Source organism: Sminthopsis crassicaudata, chromosome 3 (genome assembly GCF_048593235.1).
Source record: "Sminthopsis crassicaudata isolate SCR6 chromosome 3, ASM4859323v1, whole genome shotgun sequence".
Lineage (NCBI taxonomy): Eukaryota > Metazoa > Chordata > Mammalia > Dasyuromorphia > Dasyuridae > Sminthopsis > Sminthopsis crassicaudata.
Window position 1 is genome coordinate 604,302,489 of NC_133619.1, and position 19,934 is coordinate 604,322,422.

General features: G+C 45.3%; 2 protein-coding genes across 5 annotated transcripts in view; both read right to left on the reverse strand.

The window, feature by feature from the left end:
• Positions 1 to 481: 481 nt before the first annotated feature.
• HMGN2 (high mobility group nucleosomal binding domain 2) lies at positions 482 to 4,695 on the reverse strand. Of its 2 annotated transcripts, none has more exons than XM_074305714.1 (6): positions 4,463 to 4,695; positions 3,473 to 3,517; positions 3,187 to 3,216; positions 2,817 to 2,867; positions 2,343 to 2,438; positions 482 to 1,437 (listed from the first exon to the last, which is right to left on the reverse strand). In XM_074305714.1, exons 1-6 carry the CDS (start codon positions 4,475 to 4,477, stop codon positions 1,402 to 1,404), a joined length of 273 nt encoding a protein of 90 aa, XP_074161815.1. In that variant the 5' UTR covers positions 4,478 to 4,695; the 3' UTR covers positions 482 to 1,401. The 2 variants fall into 2 exon arrangements, with proteins under 2 accessions (XP_074161815.1, XP_074161816.1); XM_074305715.1 differs by lacking the exon at positions 482 to 1,437 and adding an exon at positions 2,038 to 2,200.
• Positions 4,696 to 5,737: 1,042 nt separating this feature from the next.
• Positions 5,738 to 19,934, reverse strand: part of DHDDS (dehydrodolichyl diphosphate synthase subunit) — a 32,266-nt gene continuing 18,069 nt past the window's right edge. For 2 of the 3 annotated variants that reach the window (XM_074305713.1, XM_074305711.1), the window contains 2 exons: positions 14,263 to 14,370; positions 5,738 to 8,012 (listed from right to left, as the gene is read on the reverse strand). In XM_074305713.1, the coding sequence (XP_074161814.1) occupies positions 7,776 to 8,012; positions 14,263 to 14,370 (345 nt within the window). In that variant the 3' untranslated portion in view covers positions 5,738 to 7,775. Of the gene's footprint in view, positions 8,084 to 14,262; positions 14,371 to 19,934 lie in introns of all 3 variants that reach the window. The other variant, XM_074305712.1, reaches the window with a different exon arrangement.

Consider the following 19,934-nt stretch of genomic DNA (forward strand, 5'->3'; position numbering starts at 1 on the left):
ATGTATTACCTAAATACCATATCTTTTCTCCAATATGCCAACAGAATATGTTCTGGAAAGATCATGGCAAAAATTTAAACCTACTTGCTCACATTGGGAAGAGCCTGACTCCCAAGTAGAAGTAAGTTGGTCTTAGAAGCCAGGTCTCCAGATTCTCCAATCTGGTGCACCTCCAGCATAACAAAACTCTTTTCAGCCACATCATCAAGCTCAACCAGGCCAGTCCAATGTGGGACTAGAACTAGATTCTCTGGATTTACACCTAATACTCTGACCACCAAAGAGCCATTTTATGCTCAATATGAACTGCTGGCACAAATATGCTTAACAAAGTATTAACTTTGGATTACAGCCTCAAGAATCAACACCACTGGATGATGAAGGGGTGACAAGGCACATCTCAGAAAGCTGAAAACTACTGCTAGTAACTCAGATGACCAAATCTGGGCTCCACAGGAAATAGAAAAATATTTAAGAACAATCCAAGCCAAACTGTATCCAGCTTTATTAAAGATACTTTTCATAAACAATCATGGTAATTCAGGCAGGACATGGGCTACGATCGGCAACATTATACAACAACTTTCAAACTCCCCTCCTCCACGGACTACCAAAAACATAAAGTCACTATAAAACCCAATGAAGAGTCTTTATTTTATACTTTAACAGGGAAAAGTTTAGAGTGAGGGTGGACACTTTCACATTGAGCTTATGTTGTTTAACAACTTTTCACGAGCCTACCCTGACTTTGAGGAAATGAAAACTGCAGAATTCTTAATTAGAAAATATCCCCAATATGAAAGGAACTGCGGTTTTTTGGGGGAGGCCTCCTTAGGGCCATAATTCAAGTCCAGATTACCTGAAAAACTGGTATCCAACACAATTGATTTGGGGGTGGGAACAAAGAGGGAAATAGGGGCAGGTCCTGATAGGCCCCTGGGTTTGGAGGAGTCAAGTTGATGCTTATGGCAGACAGGGAAGAAGTACAAATTTTTGAAGTTATCCACTCCTACCCTTACCAGACAGGCTGAGGGTATCAGTGTTCACATCTGTGTATCTGTATCTGTGTGTGTGTGTGTGTGTGTGTGTGTGTGTCTGAGAGAGAAAGAAAAAGAGAAGTGTCAGGGAACCTTCTCTTGGCATCCAAGAGAAGTCTTCTCAAAAACTAGGAGGGGAAGAAATCCCCACCTATTTCAACCCAGCTTCTGAGATATCCTATTTGTAACATCTGCCCCATCCCCCCCCAAACAAAGCGTTCTGTGTGCTAACAACATAGCTTTAAAAAAAAAAAAAAAAAAAAAAAGTAAAACAAAATTCTGCATTTTTATAAAACTTGATAAAAAATAGTATTTCAAACTGTACAGTCACCAGAAGTACACAGTTATCAAAAATTCACACAATTCACTTGGCATCTCCAGCACCTTCAGCTTTCTGTGCCTGAAAGAAAAAGAAAACAGTTATTAATGGCATGGACAGGCATGATGGGCAGCCAAATTCACTGGAGATTTGAGTAAGAGTTCTGTCTAGGTACTAAATCTCTGTACGCCCCTACCTAGGCAGCTTCCTGCCCTTAGTCCAACTCTATGATGGGAATCATATCCTTACAGGGATAAGATGAAAAAAAGCACTTTGCAAATGATAAAAAGCCTAAGTATATCTGTATATATGTGAACAAATGAGTAATCATGAATCTTGCCTGAAACCTACTATTCTATTTCTTTCACTGTTTTCTTCCCTCCCATGACCAGGTTTTAATTTTTTAGATATGAAGCATTGTTAGGTACTTTAAAGAGACTTATTTAAAATTCAGTCAAAGGTCACTACGCTACATGATTGTGGGCAAGTCATAGCCATAGTGAGAGCTATTAGGAACCTTCAGGATCTAGTCTACTCCCCTCATTTTAGAGATGAGGAAAATTGAGTCCAAAAAGGAGAAGTGTCTTGCCTAAGGTCCCCCAAACTGCAACTCCCTTCTGGGCTCCAGTTTCCTCATCTGTAAAATGCTGTTAGACTAGATATTACTTGATGTCCTTTCTGGCTCTTAACATTTTACCATTTTATGAGTGGTGCTTCTGGAGTGGAGGGCAAAAATTTACGAGGTGCATGCAATATTCTCAGCAGTCTTTGGGACAACTGGCAACACATGGCAGTGAAGGAGCAAATTTCTTATTGCAACTTAAAACGTCAGTTCAGTGAATTCCTGCTTTAAAATGGGCAGAAGGAAAAACTGCATTAACCGGAGGATAAACAAATGTTCAGATCCCAATGAGATTATGCTGTTGCCATTATATGCAACAGACAGTCTTTGAGATCAACAACTGGCTGAAGGAGCAAGACTTTACCTGGTCTGTTTTGGCATCTCCATTCTCTGCAGGGTTGTTCCCATCCTTACCGGAGTCAGCCTTTCCCTTTTTCCCTTTGGGTAACTTCTCTCCCTTCTAGCAAGAAAACAAAGATTTCTGTTAGAAAAATAAAACAAAACTCCCCAAACTCGCCATTGATAAGGACTAGGACTTTATAGAATACATGCAGCTTTATTTTATTACAGCACATACAGATATGCTGTGAGAGAACCCAGCCCCCAAATTCTCTCTTCAAGTTCTGTGATCTCAGACAAGCTGCTTAAATGTGCATGATATTAACTGGTAGTCCTGGTCTTATTCATCTTTCTTACCTCCCCTAGCACAGGATCCATAGGCCTTAAGTGTCGAGTTAAATACATAAAGTCAAAACTTGTTAGACTTTTTGTTAGACCGATCAAGATTTTGTGGACTATTCTGCTTTCCCTCCCTTCCCCAACAGATCCACCAACTTACCTTTGCAGGGGCCTTTTTAGGTTTGGGTTCTGGCTTCGGAGGGGCAGGTTTCTAATTTCAAAATGGGAAGAAAAAAGGTCTAAAATTAAACTCGAACTATAGACTATGAAAAAACTCAGAGCTCCTACATTCAATCTTTCATTGGAAATCTCTAGTCTCCCTTGAAATTCTCCATTTTATTTCAGGGTATCCTCCTTTAACCGCTCAGGGGCAGGGTCCGGTTTCATGGACAAGGATAGGGGCCTGTTGGGCAGAAGCTCCAGAGATCTCCGCCTCAGCCAAGGACTAGTCAGATAGCTAAGCTTCCTTGGCGGAAGGATTACTCCTCCTGCTTCTACCGTATCGAAAGACAGAGAAGGAAGGTACTTACAGCAGATAACCGCGCAGATCTCCTCTGTGGCTAACAAAAGGAATGGGAGAGAGTCAAGTTCGGGCCGGGACCCGGAGAGCAGCTGTCTCCGAGTGCCCAGCGCAGACCACACCGCCCCGGACGGACAGAGGCTAGTCAGTGACCTTCGGGGAGGGGGAGGGGCCTGTGCACGCCCGCCACCACTCCACCAGCCCTGCCGGGGTCACTGCGGCCCCTCCTCCCTCCCCCCTTCCCCCCAGCCGCGCGCTCTCAGCGCTGCCCTCCCCGGGGGAGGAGACCAACTTACTTCGTCTTTAACCTTGGTCTTGTCTCCCTTAGCATCTCCTTCAGCCTATTAAAAGAAGGCGGGGAAAGGCTGTTAATGGGGGGGGCTCCCAGGGGCCCTTCTCGAGGTCCCAGGGCAGGGACGCCCCGGGGGGGCCTTCGCCTCCGCCGGGAGAGCCGCCAGGGTTGGGTGTCTCCATGAGAGGCAGAAGCAACAGCTGCAGATGGTGCAAATAACCCCCTTCCTCCTCCCCCGCCCGGCAGAGGGGAGGGGCCCCGGGTGCCCGTTTCCATGGCAGCCGTCGAGCGCTGGAGCGCGCGCGCAGAGCAGCTGGCGCCGGGGGAAGAAAGGGGAGGGGATAGGGTGGAAGAGAGAGAATAATAAACCCCCGGCGCGCGCCGGTGTGGGGCTAGGGCGCGGGCCAGGGGGGCGTGGGCGGCCTCGCGCTCCGTGCGTCCCACTCCAGCTCCGCCGTCCCGCGCCGAGGGGCGGGACACGGACACGTGGTGCAAACCCCGCCCCCTCTGGGGGGGGACGGTTGGCCCCGCCCCTCCCTTCCCCGCCGCGCGGCGGTTTTTTGGCGGCAGCGCGTCCTCCCCCCACCCCTCTTCTGCTCCCCTCCTCGCCCCACCGTCTCCCTCAGACCCCCTCCCCATTCCATTAAGCCCCGCGCGCGCCTCGACTTTCCCGCCCTTCGGGTTTGAATTGTCTACCCGGAGGGGAGGGGGTTTGGCGCGCGGGGTCGCGCGGGCCCTCGAGGCCGGCGGGAGGAGGAGGATGACAGGCCCCAAGGGGTAGCAAGATCAACAGCCGCCAACATGGCTCCTCCCGCCGCCGCCACTACGGCACCTTCAATATGGCCCCTGCCGCTCGCGGGCGCCGGAGCTCGGAGAAACCGGGCTCCGCCTGGTCCTACGGTCTCCCACCGCAGGCCCGCCCGCCCCCAGCACCCCAAGGGAAGGCGGCGGCGGGGACGGCTCTGCGCCCGAGTCGGGGCCCCGCGCCACGTACCTTTCTCTTGGGCATGGTGGTGACGGTGGAGGGGCGGGAGCAGAGGCAGCAGTGGAGTCTGGGCGCGGGTTGCAGCGGCGGCAGCGGCCGGTCCGGGGGTCGCTCCCGTCTCCTCTTCCTCACACTGCTTGGGCTCCGGGGGGTTTATAAAGTTTTTATAGCGCTGGGAGCCCCGGACCGGTTAGAACCGGATTTCACCTCCCGCCGCCGTTCATTGGCCCAGCTGGGGTCACGTGGGCGGGGTTTAAACTCACCTCCTCGGAGGGGATGGGGCGAGATTGGAGGGGGGAGCGCGAGGCGACTGCGCGCAGTGGGGGCGGGGGGCACCAGGCCGATTAGGGAGGCGCGCGCTAGAAGCGAGGAGCGCGGGGGGTGGGCTTGGACTCCCGCCTAAGGCTCGGTTTTGCAAACTTAAGTTCCTTCCATCTTATGCAAGCGAGCTACTTCGTTTACTAGTAATACCCAGGACACATTCTGGATTCCCTCCCCCCTTCCCCCTCTCCCCCGCCCCCTGCTAGGGGGCCCCAGGGGTGGGGGTTGCGAGTCTCCTCCGAAGGCAGTGGTTTGTTGCGCGCAGCTTGGCAGCGCCCAAGCCACCAGCCTGTGCTGCTCCCGCTGCTTCGCATGCACATAACGCTGAGGCGGGGAAGGAACGAAGTAGGGGATACGGCTTGGTGCAGCCGGACGTGCAGCTCTCGGAGCTACCACTCCGCCAACATCTCCCAGACAACTCACCTGCAAACTGCTCTTTTCCCTAGCAGAGAGGGGTTCCGGGCTGGGTGTAACGGTACTATTCGGGTTTCACGGGGCTCAAGTAGACCAGATGGGAGCTGTCCTTTCAGCACCCTCCATGACCAGTGGCCGCCCCACAAACAGCCCCCCACCCCCCACCAGGACCTCTCTAGTCACTCTTGCCCTGCGGAGTTCGGGGCTGAAGGCAAAAAACCTGCCACACTCCGAGCAACTATCCTGGTCCTATTGGATAGCAAAAATGATTAGTGACCTTTCATGTCCCCATCAAAACTTCCCCCCCCCAAAAAAACACACCAAAAAACCGTATCTTTAAACAGCTTCACAAAGAGTTGCAGCAGACTCAAGGGACTAGAAAGCAAACCAGGACCGGGCTGTAAGGGGAACGAGAAAAGGGCGTTTTCCCCGCTCCCGTTGAGACTCCTTAAAAGGGTCACTGGAACTCTGGAGGCAGCTACTGAAACCATGTAAGCAAGGCCTTCCATTGCATTAGTAGCAAACAACTTTTACAGGTGAGACGAAAACTTTTTTTTTTTTTTTTTTTTAATGTATTTGAAGCCCAGGAGACTACAGATTAATAAATGGGGGTAAATAACAGGAAGGGAAGGCCATTTAAATCGGATACCATCTGATTTCCAAATCTAGAGTTTGATAAATGGGCTAGATTGGAGGTTAATATTTCCTTGCAACTAAGGTGTAGCCACCACAGTACAAATTCAAAGCACCTGTATTTTGGAGTGCCTGCTCCATCCTGGGACTGCGATCTCTTCTTCCAAGCTCATTGCTACATCCCAAGGTGCCCTGAGGTATAACTCCTCCCTGCTCCACCCCACACACCTTTCCCTGAACCCAAAGACTGATGGCCAATTAAGGATACCAACTCCATTAATCACCAGAGCCGTCCTCCCTAGTAACCCAAGTCAATCTTGACCGATCTAGGCAGGTCGAGAAACAAGACTATACTACCCTTCATATGTCAGTCAAGCTCATCTAAAGGCCAATTCTATTCATTGCCTCCAGCCCCTTGTTCCCTCTTAATTGTAGGGCTCCAAATTATAGCATAATTCAGGGCTCCCTAATTAAAGCTGTCAACAGTCCCATTTTAAAGCTGGAAAATACATAGCACCTGCTCTTTGGGTACCCTGTGCCAATACTAAGTTGGAGGGCTTGGGGGAAGGAATGATTTTTCGAAGGGGAAGGTAATGGCTAGTAGCTTCAATATTTCTGGGGGAAATGTCTGAAAAGTGGTGTTGATAACAAAGCTATCTGAGGACCCAGCAATTGGAAAATAGACACTCTTTGACAGGCATGGGGGAAGTCTGGAAATCTCAAAAGAAGGGACAAGAGTATCTGGCATCAGGACAGGATTACAGCCTTACAGCTTTTGCTGCTATCCCAAGCACCTAAAGTAGAGGAGCTCAAGCAACACAGCCCCTTCAAAGCTGCAAAGGGGCCAAGCTGGTAATCCTCTGATCAGCTTTGCATCTTGGTAGGGCAAAAAGAACGAAAGGAAGGACATAGCCCTTGACCGTTCCCTCTGGTTCCTACTGTGGGCTCCACCAAGGCTGAAGACAGAGGAACTGCTGCCAAGTGGAGGTTTTTCAAGAAGGGTCAGACACAAGCTTTGTTTATCAAAAGGGTCACTATTGCTATAACCAGGGCCATGGCAAGCAGACATCGGAGCCAACAGGGAAGAGGTGTCCTTGTCTGCTGGCCTTGGCAGGTCGCATGAAAAGGGAGTCCCAGCCAAATGGACATATTGGTTCATCTCAGTTAGCCAAGTTAAGAGGACAAGCTCTGGCAGGAGGGGTGAGGCTGGCCCCATGACCCTGTCTGAGAAAAACATGTGTAGGCTGAGTCAACAATAGGTAATTGGATTGTCTTCCAAGGCCTAGTTCCACCACTGGAGGAGCCCAGGTTTTCAGCACAGCAACTAGGGCTGTACCTGACAAGTCAGGGGTGGGGGGAAGATTCAATAGCAGAGCCCAAGTGGGAAAGCTCATGAGAAGTAGCAGATGATCAGCTTTCCATGCTCTCCTGCCCCCCACGCCCAAAACAATTCACAGATTTCTGCTGTGAAATCCAAAATGAACTAAAACTTATGAGGACAAAGGAGGCACAGAGGTAGTGGGAGGCTGGGCTAGGCAACACAGTTAGCAGTACTTTCTGGGGTGAGGACAATCCTGTATTAAAAAACCCCTTAATGAGAGATGGTGTTTGTTGGAAGTTAAGGAAATCTGGCCACCAGCATCTCAGGTGGTGATAGGTCTGAAAGAACAAACTGACTTTAGGACCCAATGCTCCTCAAGTTACTCATGAGTACTAAGTCAGCTACAGGGTGCCACAAGGAAGACATTCACCTTCTGTCATCCCTAACCAAGCCCTCTGTGGGGTTGGACAAAGGGCATCAATTGACAAAGAATCTAGCTGGGCAGAAAGGCCCAAACCCCACTGCACCTGTTCCCAGGATTACAGCAAAGCTCATTATCAAAACCCACGTTGACTCCCCTCAGGAATGGTGGAACAGGCCCTCAGCCTTCGGGCAGGAACACGAACAGCCCCCTCACACGGAAGCTGTGCCAAGGCGGGCCAGCCACTCTTCCCGTTTGCGCTCCAGAGCCTGTAAGAAGCCCTGGACACGTTCCTCTCGTCCTGATGAGCGTTTGTGCAAGAGAATGCGCCGAAGCTGGCCGTCCCTGCTGGGCCCACAGCCCTCCTGGAGCAGCTGCTCTGTCACCGCGGCCTGGTCACTCTCCAGCTGCTGCCTCTTCCGTTCCTCCGCATACATCTCTCTGGCCTTCTGCCGGAGATAAGCAGGGGAAGGGGGGCATGGATAAGGTTCAAGCAGGGCAGAGGCTTGAGCAGGGTGGCCTGGGAGGTGGTGAAGCAGAGTGGAATAAGAACAAGCTCGAGGGATGGCTGAGTGATGCTGGAGAAAACCTTCCCATGCCCTCTTAGCCCTTGGAGGACATCACCAGGGAGAGCCAAGGGGAAGAAGGGGAAGACTGTAGAGCTAGCCTCCTCTGTACCTCTGCTCGCCTCCTCCCAATCCTTCTTCTGCCTGTGCAATTCCAACTCCTGCTTCAGACACCACCAAACAGTGGTTAAACAGCCCATCAAATGTCCAGACCACCTGCCTTAAAACTAGCTGGAAGAAGGTGCTGCCTTATTTAATAGGTTCAGAGAGGCCAGGAGGTTTGTCCAAGGTCTGTGTCACTCTGTAGAACTCTGTTTTCAAGTCCAGTGTTCTTCTGACATCTTGTTTCAACATAAAAGCTAAAATAAAGTTCCAACTCCCATTGTTTCCTTTTTCTGAACTCCCCTAGAATTACATTCATACCTCAGTCTACTTACTGCCTTAAATCTCTACTAAACTACAAAGTCTATGGTGGTGGTATGAAATAAGCATTTATTAAGCAGCTACTGTACTAAGCTTTACATTGATCTCAAGTCATCCTCACAGCAACCTTGGAAGATAAGTGTTATAACTATCCTCAGTGAGGAAACTGAGGCAAACAGAGCTAAGTGGCTTGCACAGGATGACACACTGCTAGATAGTATCTGAAGTGGATTCAAACTTGGGCCTTCCTGACCCCAGGCCTAGCACTCTGTGACTCTATGACATTACCAGCTTCTTTCTTACTAGATCATCCATATATCCTCCATAGCAGAGGTATCAAACGTAGCTCATGTTCAGCTCCTTTTAATGTGCTACTGTATTAATAAAAAAAGAGAAATATATAAATATGTGGTTTTCTAAGTCAATGAGCAGGAATTCTCATGTATAGATTTTAGTTTCTGAGTTTGCCATGGATGCTCTCTAGTGCAGAGCATAGATATTATTTGATACTTTCTGAATGTCAAAAAAAAGAGACCTTAGTCTAAGTCTCTCATTGGCAAAAGAACTCCCAAACCTGGGTCTGCTGGATTCCAGGTCTGATGCTGTTTCCATTAAGCAGAACCTTTGCCTTGAAGGTGGTCAGCTAAAATTTATTAATCCAATGAATTTACTGCTTCTATCTGTACTTCCTTCAATGCCTTTAGTGCCTAACCAGAGTATGAACATAACAAAATTTTAAAATGAGATCCTGATGCCCTATTTGTCCATAGCACCCATCTCAGCATTCACACATTAAAAAAAAAAAAAAAAATTATAACTGGACTGACATGAAATAATACTAGATTATAAACTCCTTGAGAGCAAGGATCCTATTAAATTTATTCTTGGAAGTGCCCAAAGCTAACCATTGGAATCTACATATAATATAATAAACTTCTAGGTAGGAATGGTACTATCTTTATCTCTCAAGTGGCCCTAAATGATGTACACTTAATACTTTGTGTTAGATGGGTAATACTCAGTATTCTCCAGGATATGGCTAGGATAGACTGGGGGTCAGGCACAAGTGAATTAGAAAGACTTGCTGGGTCAGAACCAAGACCTTACTACTATCCCCCATTCTACTGCCAGTCTGATGTTTATGCTATCTTACTCTGACAAATCTATACACATAGAAAACTAATTCTGTTAGTCCATCTGTCTTTCTTCATTGCTTCCTTTACTAATGACCTCTCCTCCTTCGGAGTGCTTTCCACTTTTACAGTCACTATTTCACTTGAATATGAGGACACTCCTCCATCAGATAATTTGGCTGTTACATGGTAAATAAGAGTTGGAGCTAAGTGTCATAGTGAATCAAGACTTGAGTTCAAGTACTACCCTCAGACTGGCTATGTAACCCTGAGAAAATCATTTTACCTATTTCCTCATCTGTAAAATGAGATAATACATGCAAAGTGCTTTCATCATCATATCATCATTTTAAAATAGTCAGTGTTCTGTTACAGAATCACAGAGACCTTAAAGTCATCTAGTTCAATCCCTTTATTTTACAAACAAGAAAATTGAGCTCCAAAGAGGATGGTGTTTCCAATGTCAGACATGCACTAAGGGGCAAAGCCAAAGTTTGAATCCAAGTCCTTTGACACCAAACTCATTGCTTTTTCAACTAACCACTTAGCTAAAAATCCTGTCCTGATCTACCATCCAAATCCTTGATGCTTCATCTATAAGTTCGTTCCAATGGAATCTAAGTGATTGAAAGAAGTGACTGTCCCCCTTCTGCATTTATATTCCCAGTGTCTAGCACACAGAGGCACTTCAACTTGCTTTTTTTTTTTTTTTTCTTGAGGCAATTGGGGTCTAGTGACTTGCCCAGGGTCCCACAGCTAGGAAGTGTTAAGTGTCTGACACCAAATTTGAACTCAGGTCCTCCTGACTTCAGGGTTGGTACTCTATTCATTACAGCAACTATCTGACTCCTCAACATAGTTTTTGATCAACTGATTGGCTCTATTTACTTATTGATGGACTCATAGCATTTATATAGAATTGCAGGATTTTTTTTTTTTTCCTTAAGTGTTGGAATGATCCTTAGAGGTTCATTAGTCCCACTGGCTCCTTTTTCGGAGAGGAAATAGAGACCTACTAAGATTAGGTCAAATTGGATAAGAGGTCTCAAAATGAGGAGCTGGTGAACAGAACTGGACACAAATAGTCTATTTTCATTTAAACTATTTTGCAGCTAAGAAAATATCCAAATATTTGCAAGTTCTGCCTCCTTTAGGAAGAACAGGCTTCCTATTTAATCAGGCACATCTCTGACATTAAGATTTTAGCGAAAATTCCTTAGCCCAACTCTTGGGCCAACAAGCCTACCAGTGGTTGCTGTGTTCTGAATCACTCTGGCTATTCTCCTGTACCAAACTCATCTCAAAATAAGGAATGAGCATTTAACTCCAGCCTACCAATGACATGTCACTTTCCTTTCCTCCCTCTCAGGCTCCTTGAAGGCAGAGTTCTTGCCTAAACTTTCACATCTCACGTAGTACCCAACACAGTGTTCTGGACACAACAGGTATGTAATAACTTTTCTATTTACATTTACTGAATTCCAGTCTTGTGCTGGGAAAAGGAAGGGGGAAGGGAGAGGATGCCTATGTGCATGTCTAAGATGCAAAATGTTTTGTTTTAAGGACGAGGTCCACCTTCCGATAAAGGCAGCCCCTACCCTGTCATGAATTAAGGAGGAAGGGCAGTATCAAAAGGACTCTGAGGAGATGAGGAAGGAGCTCAGGCTCCCAGCCTGCTCTAGTGGCTCCTGGCTCAGAGTAAAAGAAACAGGAGTGATCAATCTCCTCACATTTGGTCTACTCAATGTAACAAAAGACATCTGCCCAGATAGTTTCTCTAAGATCATTTTTAGAAGTTGAAGAGTTCACAAACCCCTATTCTGTTGACAATCCTTATCACCTAATATATTACAGTTGGCTCTGTCCAAGCTCAGCATATGAAATACAGGACAATGAACTACTAAGTGGTGGGATTTCCCGTGCATGACACTTTCACTTCTAAAGAGCTCCCATTTTAGGGCTGCAGCTTAGAGTTATACTGAATACTTTTTCAAAAGAGGCAGAGTAAAAAATAGAAAGTATATAGAATTACAAGTCAAGAAATCAGGTTCTACCCGCTGTGCCACTGACTCTCTGGGTGACTGGGAAAAGAAGTCTCCTGCTCTCAGCCTGTTTTCTCTTGTACAAAATGAGGGGAGGGGCAGGATTGGGGAAGGTTTCGATACCCCCGGATCTCAGCTGCTGGGATTCCAGGACATTTCCAGATGGTTGAACCACAAGTTTACACTCCTTGATGAAGTCTTATAAAGCCGCCTCCTCCTCTGCACAGAAATGCATATGTTCAGAGGCTGACACAGGTCCTGTCTGAAGGCTGATGCCCTTCTCGTTCCTCCTCCGTGCCAATGGCAGTGCACACTGTGCTTTCTCACTGCCCACCTAGATGCCCCCTGGCTTCTGCCTCCTCTTAGGCCCCAAGTTCAGGCCTCTATGAGGTCTGGTCCATCTCAAAACCCAGATCAAGCTCTGCTTTCTTCACGAAGCTCTCCCTGATCAACTGAGCAAGATGTGACTTTCCTTCAAGATCCTTTATCATGTAATTTCACTTTGCAGATGAAGAAACTGAGCCCCAGGGTGGAAAGATGATTTTTCCAAGGTTATATAGCTAGTGAGTGGAAGACTTGGAATAAACCCTGGGTCTCCTGACTCTCTTTTCCACATATAATCTATACTATTAGCATACAAGTAAAAGCACCTCAGTCTCTCCTATTTGGCTATCAGAGGCCCTCATATTGCTCAGTATCTCTTTATGGCCACAAGTCATTTCACAATTCGATTCACAACATAAGAGGTAGAACAACTTATTAATTTTCTTTGTATTAGAGAGAGTTGTGGAGAAAGTATTACCCTTAACAGTTATGAGAACTGGTTAATTGTTGTACTTTGATTTTCTATTCTATAATGGGCAGAGTACATGATAAGGCAGTGAGTGCAGGGTAATGGATAGAGGGCTGTCCCAGAGTTTCCATACCATGTAATCCCTACAAGGATAAACTGTAGATCTGAACCAAAAAATCCCTAAAAATCCTTTTGTGTCACAGCACTGTTGTGATAAGAACACACTTGGAACACTAAAGTACTTTACAAATGTGAATTATCATTGTTATTGTTCTTACTGTTTTGACTGCTGGATCTTCTTCCCCTTAGTACAATATGTAAAATTTTATATTTGTGTCCAACAGTGCTTTCCCAAAGGCATACCATGACACCTGGACTTCTGGACTTCCTTTAATGCTGCTGTGCCAGGTCCAGGCAGACAAGGCAGAGCCCACAACCAGGAAATGCTCTTGACCCCTCTCCTCAGATGCTTCCCCTCATACTACCCATATGTCGGAGGGGAGGAAAACTGCCAACTTCTTCAAGCACAGGTCTGCTGAATCCTAAGCCAGGATCCCTGTACTCAACTTCCATATCCATATTATGGCCATAGATACATTCAATAAACATTTTAAATAATCAAGGTCACAGGTAACTTTTCTGAGAGTCAACCAACAGAGTTTTACAGGAACAAAACAAAATTATGGCCCTGGAAAGCTGACAGCCAATCCCCTGTCTCCGAATCCAGTCAGAACACTTCAGAACTGAGTCTAGACTAGTGGTTTTAAGGGGGATTGATTTATGTCTGGATTTTGTTTGCTCCTGGAAACCCTGTCAAGAGGTATCAGAATCCTGGCAACAAAGCTAGTTAGTAGATTATAATTAGTGTCAAACATCTGTAGAGTCCTAAACTGGAAGAGGTGTGGAGAGAGGAGGAAATTCAAAAGTAAAAACTGCTTCTCAACAGCCATAGTTGTTGTCACAAAGTCCATGTTCTTTGTTCACTCAAGAGAAAGCCCCATAGGCCTCTCTTATTCAAAGCCTAGCCCTTTTTAAATTTTAGATACAATTCCAATTAGCTGAATTACCTAGTCTTTCCAGTCTATAATAAATGTGAAGCATCAAATCAGAAAGGACAGAGTAAAAGAATGATTTTCAGTCATCAAGAAGGGTTAAATTATATACAGTATACTTTGTTTAAGAAGGCAGGGAAGTCTGTAATGTATTTTAGGGCAATTTTCATTTTTAAAATGGTTAAATTATAAATGAAAAGGTTTAGCTCCTAAATGGGTAAGCTTTAAATAGATGGAAAATTCCCTTCTGTGGAACAGTTCATTCCCATATGATATTCAATAAATGAGGCATTACTATACTTTTGAAGGTTGATGGTTAAGAAGTACATTGAAGAAGAGTCCCAAGTTCTAGTAATCTGGTGCTTATTGTACAAGACCAAATCATTTTAGGCCAAGCCCTGAGCCTATCCCTTTAGTGATTGCCTTTTTGTTTTTTAATCTGGAATATCCAGAAGCCCTTCCATCCACTCCCTTCTTGGATATTCCATGGGGTGTAGTAAGTGTAAGTGCAAGCCCAGAAAGATCATGGTTTTGTCCAAGAGCCCCTGGATGCTAATCCTCTGCGTGACTCAGGCCTCATTCACCACTGCAGTTTGATAATCTCAGGTGACAGTGGGCCATGGTGCTGAAAAGCCTCCTTTGTGGCTCTCCTCCCTTGATTTTTACCCAAGCTAACTCTGGGGCTCTTACCTGTAACATGCTGTAGTTCATCTGGAACTGCAAGATGGCTTCACAAAGGTTCCAGAAGGAGTATTCTGGCCAGAGAATGGGTTGGAACACCAGGCAAGAGTGAGATGTCTAGCAGGGGTGGGCAAAAAAGGGAAGACCATGAGCACAGTTCTAGCATTCTGAGATACCTCACTACCCCTTCCCTGCAGCCCAGCCTCAGGAGCTGGGCTATGACTGAGGGCAGATTCTGGGAAACCCTGGGCAAAGGGAAAGCAGAGCAGAGTGGTGGTCAGAGCACCGGTCTGTAAGCCAGTCAAAAAGCCTTGGGTACAAATTCCACCCAACACTTACTTGCTTTGGGATCCTGGGCCAAAGTTGAGGCAGTCGATAATACTAAGAGAATCAGGAGGCCCTGAGTTTAAATCCCACCTCAGACCCCACTAGCTGGGTGACTCTGGGCAAGTGACTTACCTCCTGTCTGTCTGAGCACAGGGTTGTGCTGAGAATCAAAGGAGGGTACATGTAAAGTGCTCTACAAACCCTATCAGGTCTATACTCTTATCTAATCGTGCCTAATACACAGAGTGACTGCCAAGTTCAGCAGCAAGCATGTATACAAAGCTCTCTGCAGCCCTCTAAATGCTGGGTGCTATAATGCATGCGTGGAGGTGCAAGTGCTATAAATCTTGTTTCAAAGCTGTTCCAAAGCCAGACGGGATCTAGCCCCAAATCCCTTGTAGTTTCCTGAATGGGATTCATGATCACCACGGCTTGGCTCCAAGGCACAGAAGGATGGAGGTGAGTGGGAACCCATCTCATTACTGTACTCAAAGTGAGCCAGAAACCATGATCCCCAATTAGTGGGGTCACAGTTCTGCCCTCCTGGAAAACTCTTTTGAAGACATTAATCCTTTATCTCTTTAGTCTCATCTTTAGGTTCACAGCTTGATTGTTCATATGGCTTCCAGGCTCCACCTCTTTAAGCATCTTTTTTGCTCTTCTGGATTCTCCCACTTGTTAATCCTGCTTAAAACATGGCTACTCTGCCTCAACACCATAGCCCAGATGTAGACTGACTAGCACTAACTAGTTAGTAGTTAGTAGTTTTATCATTTCCCCTGATTGGATACCTACATCTTTAAGGCAGCTGAAGATTGCATTCACTTACTACAAGGTCTTTTCACCAAAACTAGTGGTCAATTAAGTCCCTATCCCAATCCTCCTCCCTTTTTCACTTGACCTGCAGCCAAGCAGGCTCCCCCACAGCTCAGACTTTGTTTTAGAGATAATCTACTTGGTTGGCAAGGACCACCTTGCCTTAAGGTCCAGCTGGGACCCAGCATCAATATGTATGTGTGCACAATAGTTCTAAAATGCAACAGAAATTATTTCCACTGACAATAGTGAATAAAATCAAATTTGCAGATGTGGTATATAGCACAGGCTGTACTCTTCTAGTAATAGTTCCACAGTGGCATATGATAAAAAAAACATCATCTCAGAGTCAAAGAAGTGGAGTTGAAATCCCCTCTTTCCTATGCTTACTCTAGATAGGCAAGTCACTTAAATTCCCTGGGCTTGATTCCTTATCTCTAAAAATGAGAAACTGGCTTCTATAGTCCCTTCAGGCTGTAAATCAATAATCCTAAAAGGAAGCTTTGATTTTCCACCTTGTGCCTTCAGCTACACTGCCTGACACAGAATTGAGAGAGTCATGGGTGCAGAGGAGGATTAAGAAACAAAATAGATGATCATCAACTACACAATCTAAAGTTCACCCTTTCTTCAGACTGTCAAAACATGCCGAGTGGGAAAAATAAGAGAGACTATACTCCTTAAGCTCATCACTTTTCACACATTCTTCCAAGGATCCTTGTGATACAGACAGAAATATCACTCAGGCACTCCACTTACACAAGAGCTCTTCAAATAGCTGAAGAAATCTATCATGTTCCCCTTAAAATTTCTGGGTAAATTTCCTTTCCTAATTTCTCGGGGTCCAGATTCCTTACCCTTAGTTTCTAGTTTGTTAAAGTTGCTCTTAGAAGATGCCCAAATGGAAAAGACGGGGGCTTGGCTCAGTTAAGTGTGACAATCATTTTCCTTGAATAATATGTGTGTTTTTATAAATGCAGTCTAAGAAAATATTCTTCCTAGTGACTAAGAGGAATGAGGAACTATTTCTCTTAAATGCCCTCTACTTGTCAATAGGTCCATGTCTTTTCAATCTGAAAAATCTTTCACAACCATTCACATTAGTCTTGGCTAACGGAAAGTCTTTTAGAAGTTATAGACTTTCACCTCCCCATGGCTTTCTCCTGAAGAAAGGTAGCTTTGTACACTTACAGCCTAGACCTCCTCGCTTCTAAAACTCTACAATCTGGTCTTTGATTGAAACTATTTCTCTGAAATTGCTGACTTCAGTACCAGTGATTTCTTAACTGCCAATTTAATAGCCTGCTCTTAATCCTTGTGCTGCTTCTTGACCTCTCCACAACGGACTGACCTTGTCAGTCACCTTCTTCTGTCTCTTTTCTCCAGGTGTTCATGACTACTGTTCCTCCGTTCCTTTTGCTGACTCTTCATCTAAGTCACCCTCACTAAGCCAAAGCTCTATCCTGGGCCCTCTTTTCCCTCTAAACTACAATGCTTGTTCTCACTAGCTCCCAGCAGGTAGGATGATCATTTCTATGTAGCCGACTCCCAAGCTCTATATCCTGACCTAATCTCACTCCACAACTCCTGCAATGCTAGCCTTTTATATACCCTGAAGTGACTATCTTATAGGCATCTCAAATTCCACCAGTCCTATATAGAACTCATTATCTTTGCCTCCAAAGTTCTCTATTACTGTACTACTGACATCCCACTCACCCATGCTGCCCTACTTCACTCCTCAATCTCCCTCACTCCACACATCCAACCTGCAACCTTCACAACATCTTGTACATACAAGTCTCTCTATTTACAATCACTATCTCTGTCTATAAAGGCCTTCATCTGCTCTGACCTGAAGCCTGTAATAGCCTTCTGATAGTCTCCCTGACTCAACTCTCTCCTATTGCTCTTTTGTTTCAACTATTCCTTTTCCTTTTCCATTAATCTATCAAAATGATCTTTAAAGCACAAGTCTGACCAAGATTCCACTAGGAAGGAATCTCCCAGGAAATATATTTAATTAATAAACCTCACTCCTTTGCTTCTGACATCCAGTATCATAGAACTGTATAGCTAACCCAGTTGCCACTGGATGTATAAATGATTTTTGCATGTTGTTTATAAGGAACAAATGATCAGAGAAGTCTGAGGATGAGGACAGGATTACTAATGGTGCCAGTCGAAGGGGTGTTAGATTGTAGGAAATTAAGACAATAGTGGAGCTATTTTTAAAAAATAAATAAATAAATAAAAATCTCACAATGTTTTAAGTAAATGAGTTCCTGACTTGGAACTGGAAGGATTCTTAGAAGCATTTGAATCTAACTTCTCATCCAGCATTGGAATTCCCTCTCCAGGATCCCTGATGACAGATGGCCATTCCATCTTGGCTGGAACATGTCTGTCAACAAATGGACATGGAGAGAGAAGAACTGCTTCTGGGCATGATTCTGCCACATGCTATACCTTGGGCTCTGCAGTGTGTGTTTCCTCATGTATAAAATGAGGGAACTGGCCTCCTGTGATTTCCAAGATCTCTTCCAACTGTAAAACCCATGATCTCTCAACTGAAATAGAGAAAGGTGAAGTGTCTCAGATACTTAGGGACACTGCAGAAGGCGACAGATTCTGAGCTAAAAGGACAACAGAGATGGGTCATTGAGTTCAAAGCCCTTCTCTTCATCTGCCGTGCTTTTCTGCTGGTTCCATTAGCTGGAGTCTCAGTGTGGTGCAATATAAATAGCACTGGCCCTGGATCCAAGGCATGTGGGCTTCCAGCCTGCTTCTGAGACTTACAGCCTGTCCCACTCACCCTAGGGACTTAAGGGCTTTTCCTACAAAAGAAGGGTTGGAGGAAGTGGTCTCTGGCATCCTTTCGTGCTCAAATCTGGAATCCTTGAGGGGCAGATTCATGTACCTTTTTACATGTAAACCCCCCAAAAAATGAACATAATATACTAGATATGGCCTGACTATGGCACAGTATGTTGGAATTCTTGGTTTCCTAAAGGATCCAAGATGATCTCTCAAGGCTTCCAATTATTTTGGTGGAGTACTGTTGGACAACGCTGGTCACAAGAAAGGTCTTTTTATCCACCTACATCCTCCATCCCTGCCAATATATGCCCTGACTCCTTGAAAGGGTGATAAGGGGATTAAAAAACCAACACCTGAAAATTTGTTGAAAACCGAGGGACACATGCCCTGAAAACCAAAAACTGGTATGTGTGTGTGGCTGTTTTAGAGGGTGTGTGAGAGAAATACACACTGCTGCAAAGCCCTGCGGCAAAGAGTACTAATTTTGTTTTAATAAGGAAAACTGAGGAGGACCCTTTTCCTGTTTTTAATCCAGAACAGAACCAAATCCCAAAAGAGCAGCCTAAAAACTCCAAAGGACTTCCATCATCAGAGGTCTCTAAAGCAAAGAATGGATTGTTGAATTGGGGATGCTAACAAAGGGATTCCTTGGTCTAAATGATCTCTAAAGTCTATTTCAATAAAGACTTGGATCTGTGCTTCAGAAACAACTGTGTTCTCCCTTCTACACACTGAGCCTTCAGCTATCAAAAGTCTCACTGTGGGCCCTTTTCCCACAAGCTATCTTCATTTCAGGATAAATATCTTCAACGCATACAAGTAAGTCTTTGTAAGACTTCAGCTGTCTTTAGCACTCTCTAATTCATCAATATGGTTGGTCTCTCTTAAAATCTAGCACCCAAAGCCAAACACAATATTCTACATGGGGACAACTCAGACAAGAATATGATGGGACCAGCAGCTCCCTAAACTACATTTTATACTAATCTGGTTCCTAATATCATATGCTCTGAGAGTAGAATGGTGTAGAGAGCTAGTCTGGGGTCAGAAAGAACTAAATCTACCTCTGACATACTGATGTGAGCCAGTCACTTAATCTCTCGGTGTCCTGGGCAACTCTGAGACTATAAATTGCAGATTAGCTGCTAAATTGCACCAGTAAGAGGAAATTTCCTCACAAGGAAATAAGAATTAAAAAAAAAAAAAAAAAAAAAAAGACAATCCAACTTATATTTATGCAATCTATCAACACATCTATATACACCTGGGTTTTATAATTCTCTCCAGATTAGGAGTACCAATTAACAAAGGGGAGGGAAATGAGATGACATCTGCCCTACTATTTGTGGAATATCTTTTCTACCTCACTGCATCAGGGTTCAATTGTTGTACATAAACATCTGCCTCCAGGACACATAGAACAGCAACAAGTAAATGGCCATAAAGCACCTGAACTAAATGATTTCTTATTGCTGAGCTCAACCCCTGTACCTAGGCCTTGACCACATATACTCCCATCTTCTCCAGCAGACTGAGCCCTCAAACATTCATCCTCTCCCTGCCCACTGGCTTCTCTCTACACTTTCAGCTAGGCCAAACCTCCCTTTCTCAAGCTAACTCCTCACGGCTTCCACTTCTGACTCACTCCCGAGGCCTTTGCAATGCAGCTTCCAAACTTCTCTCTCAACTGAAACGACTCTCTCAAAATAAACCAGTTA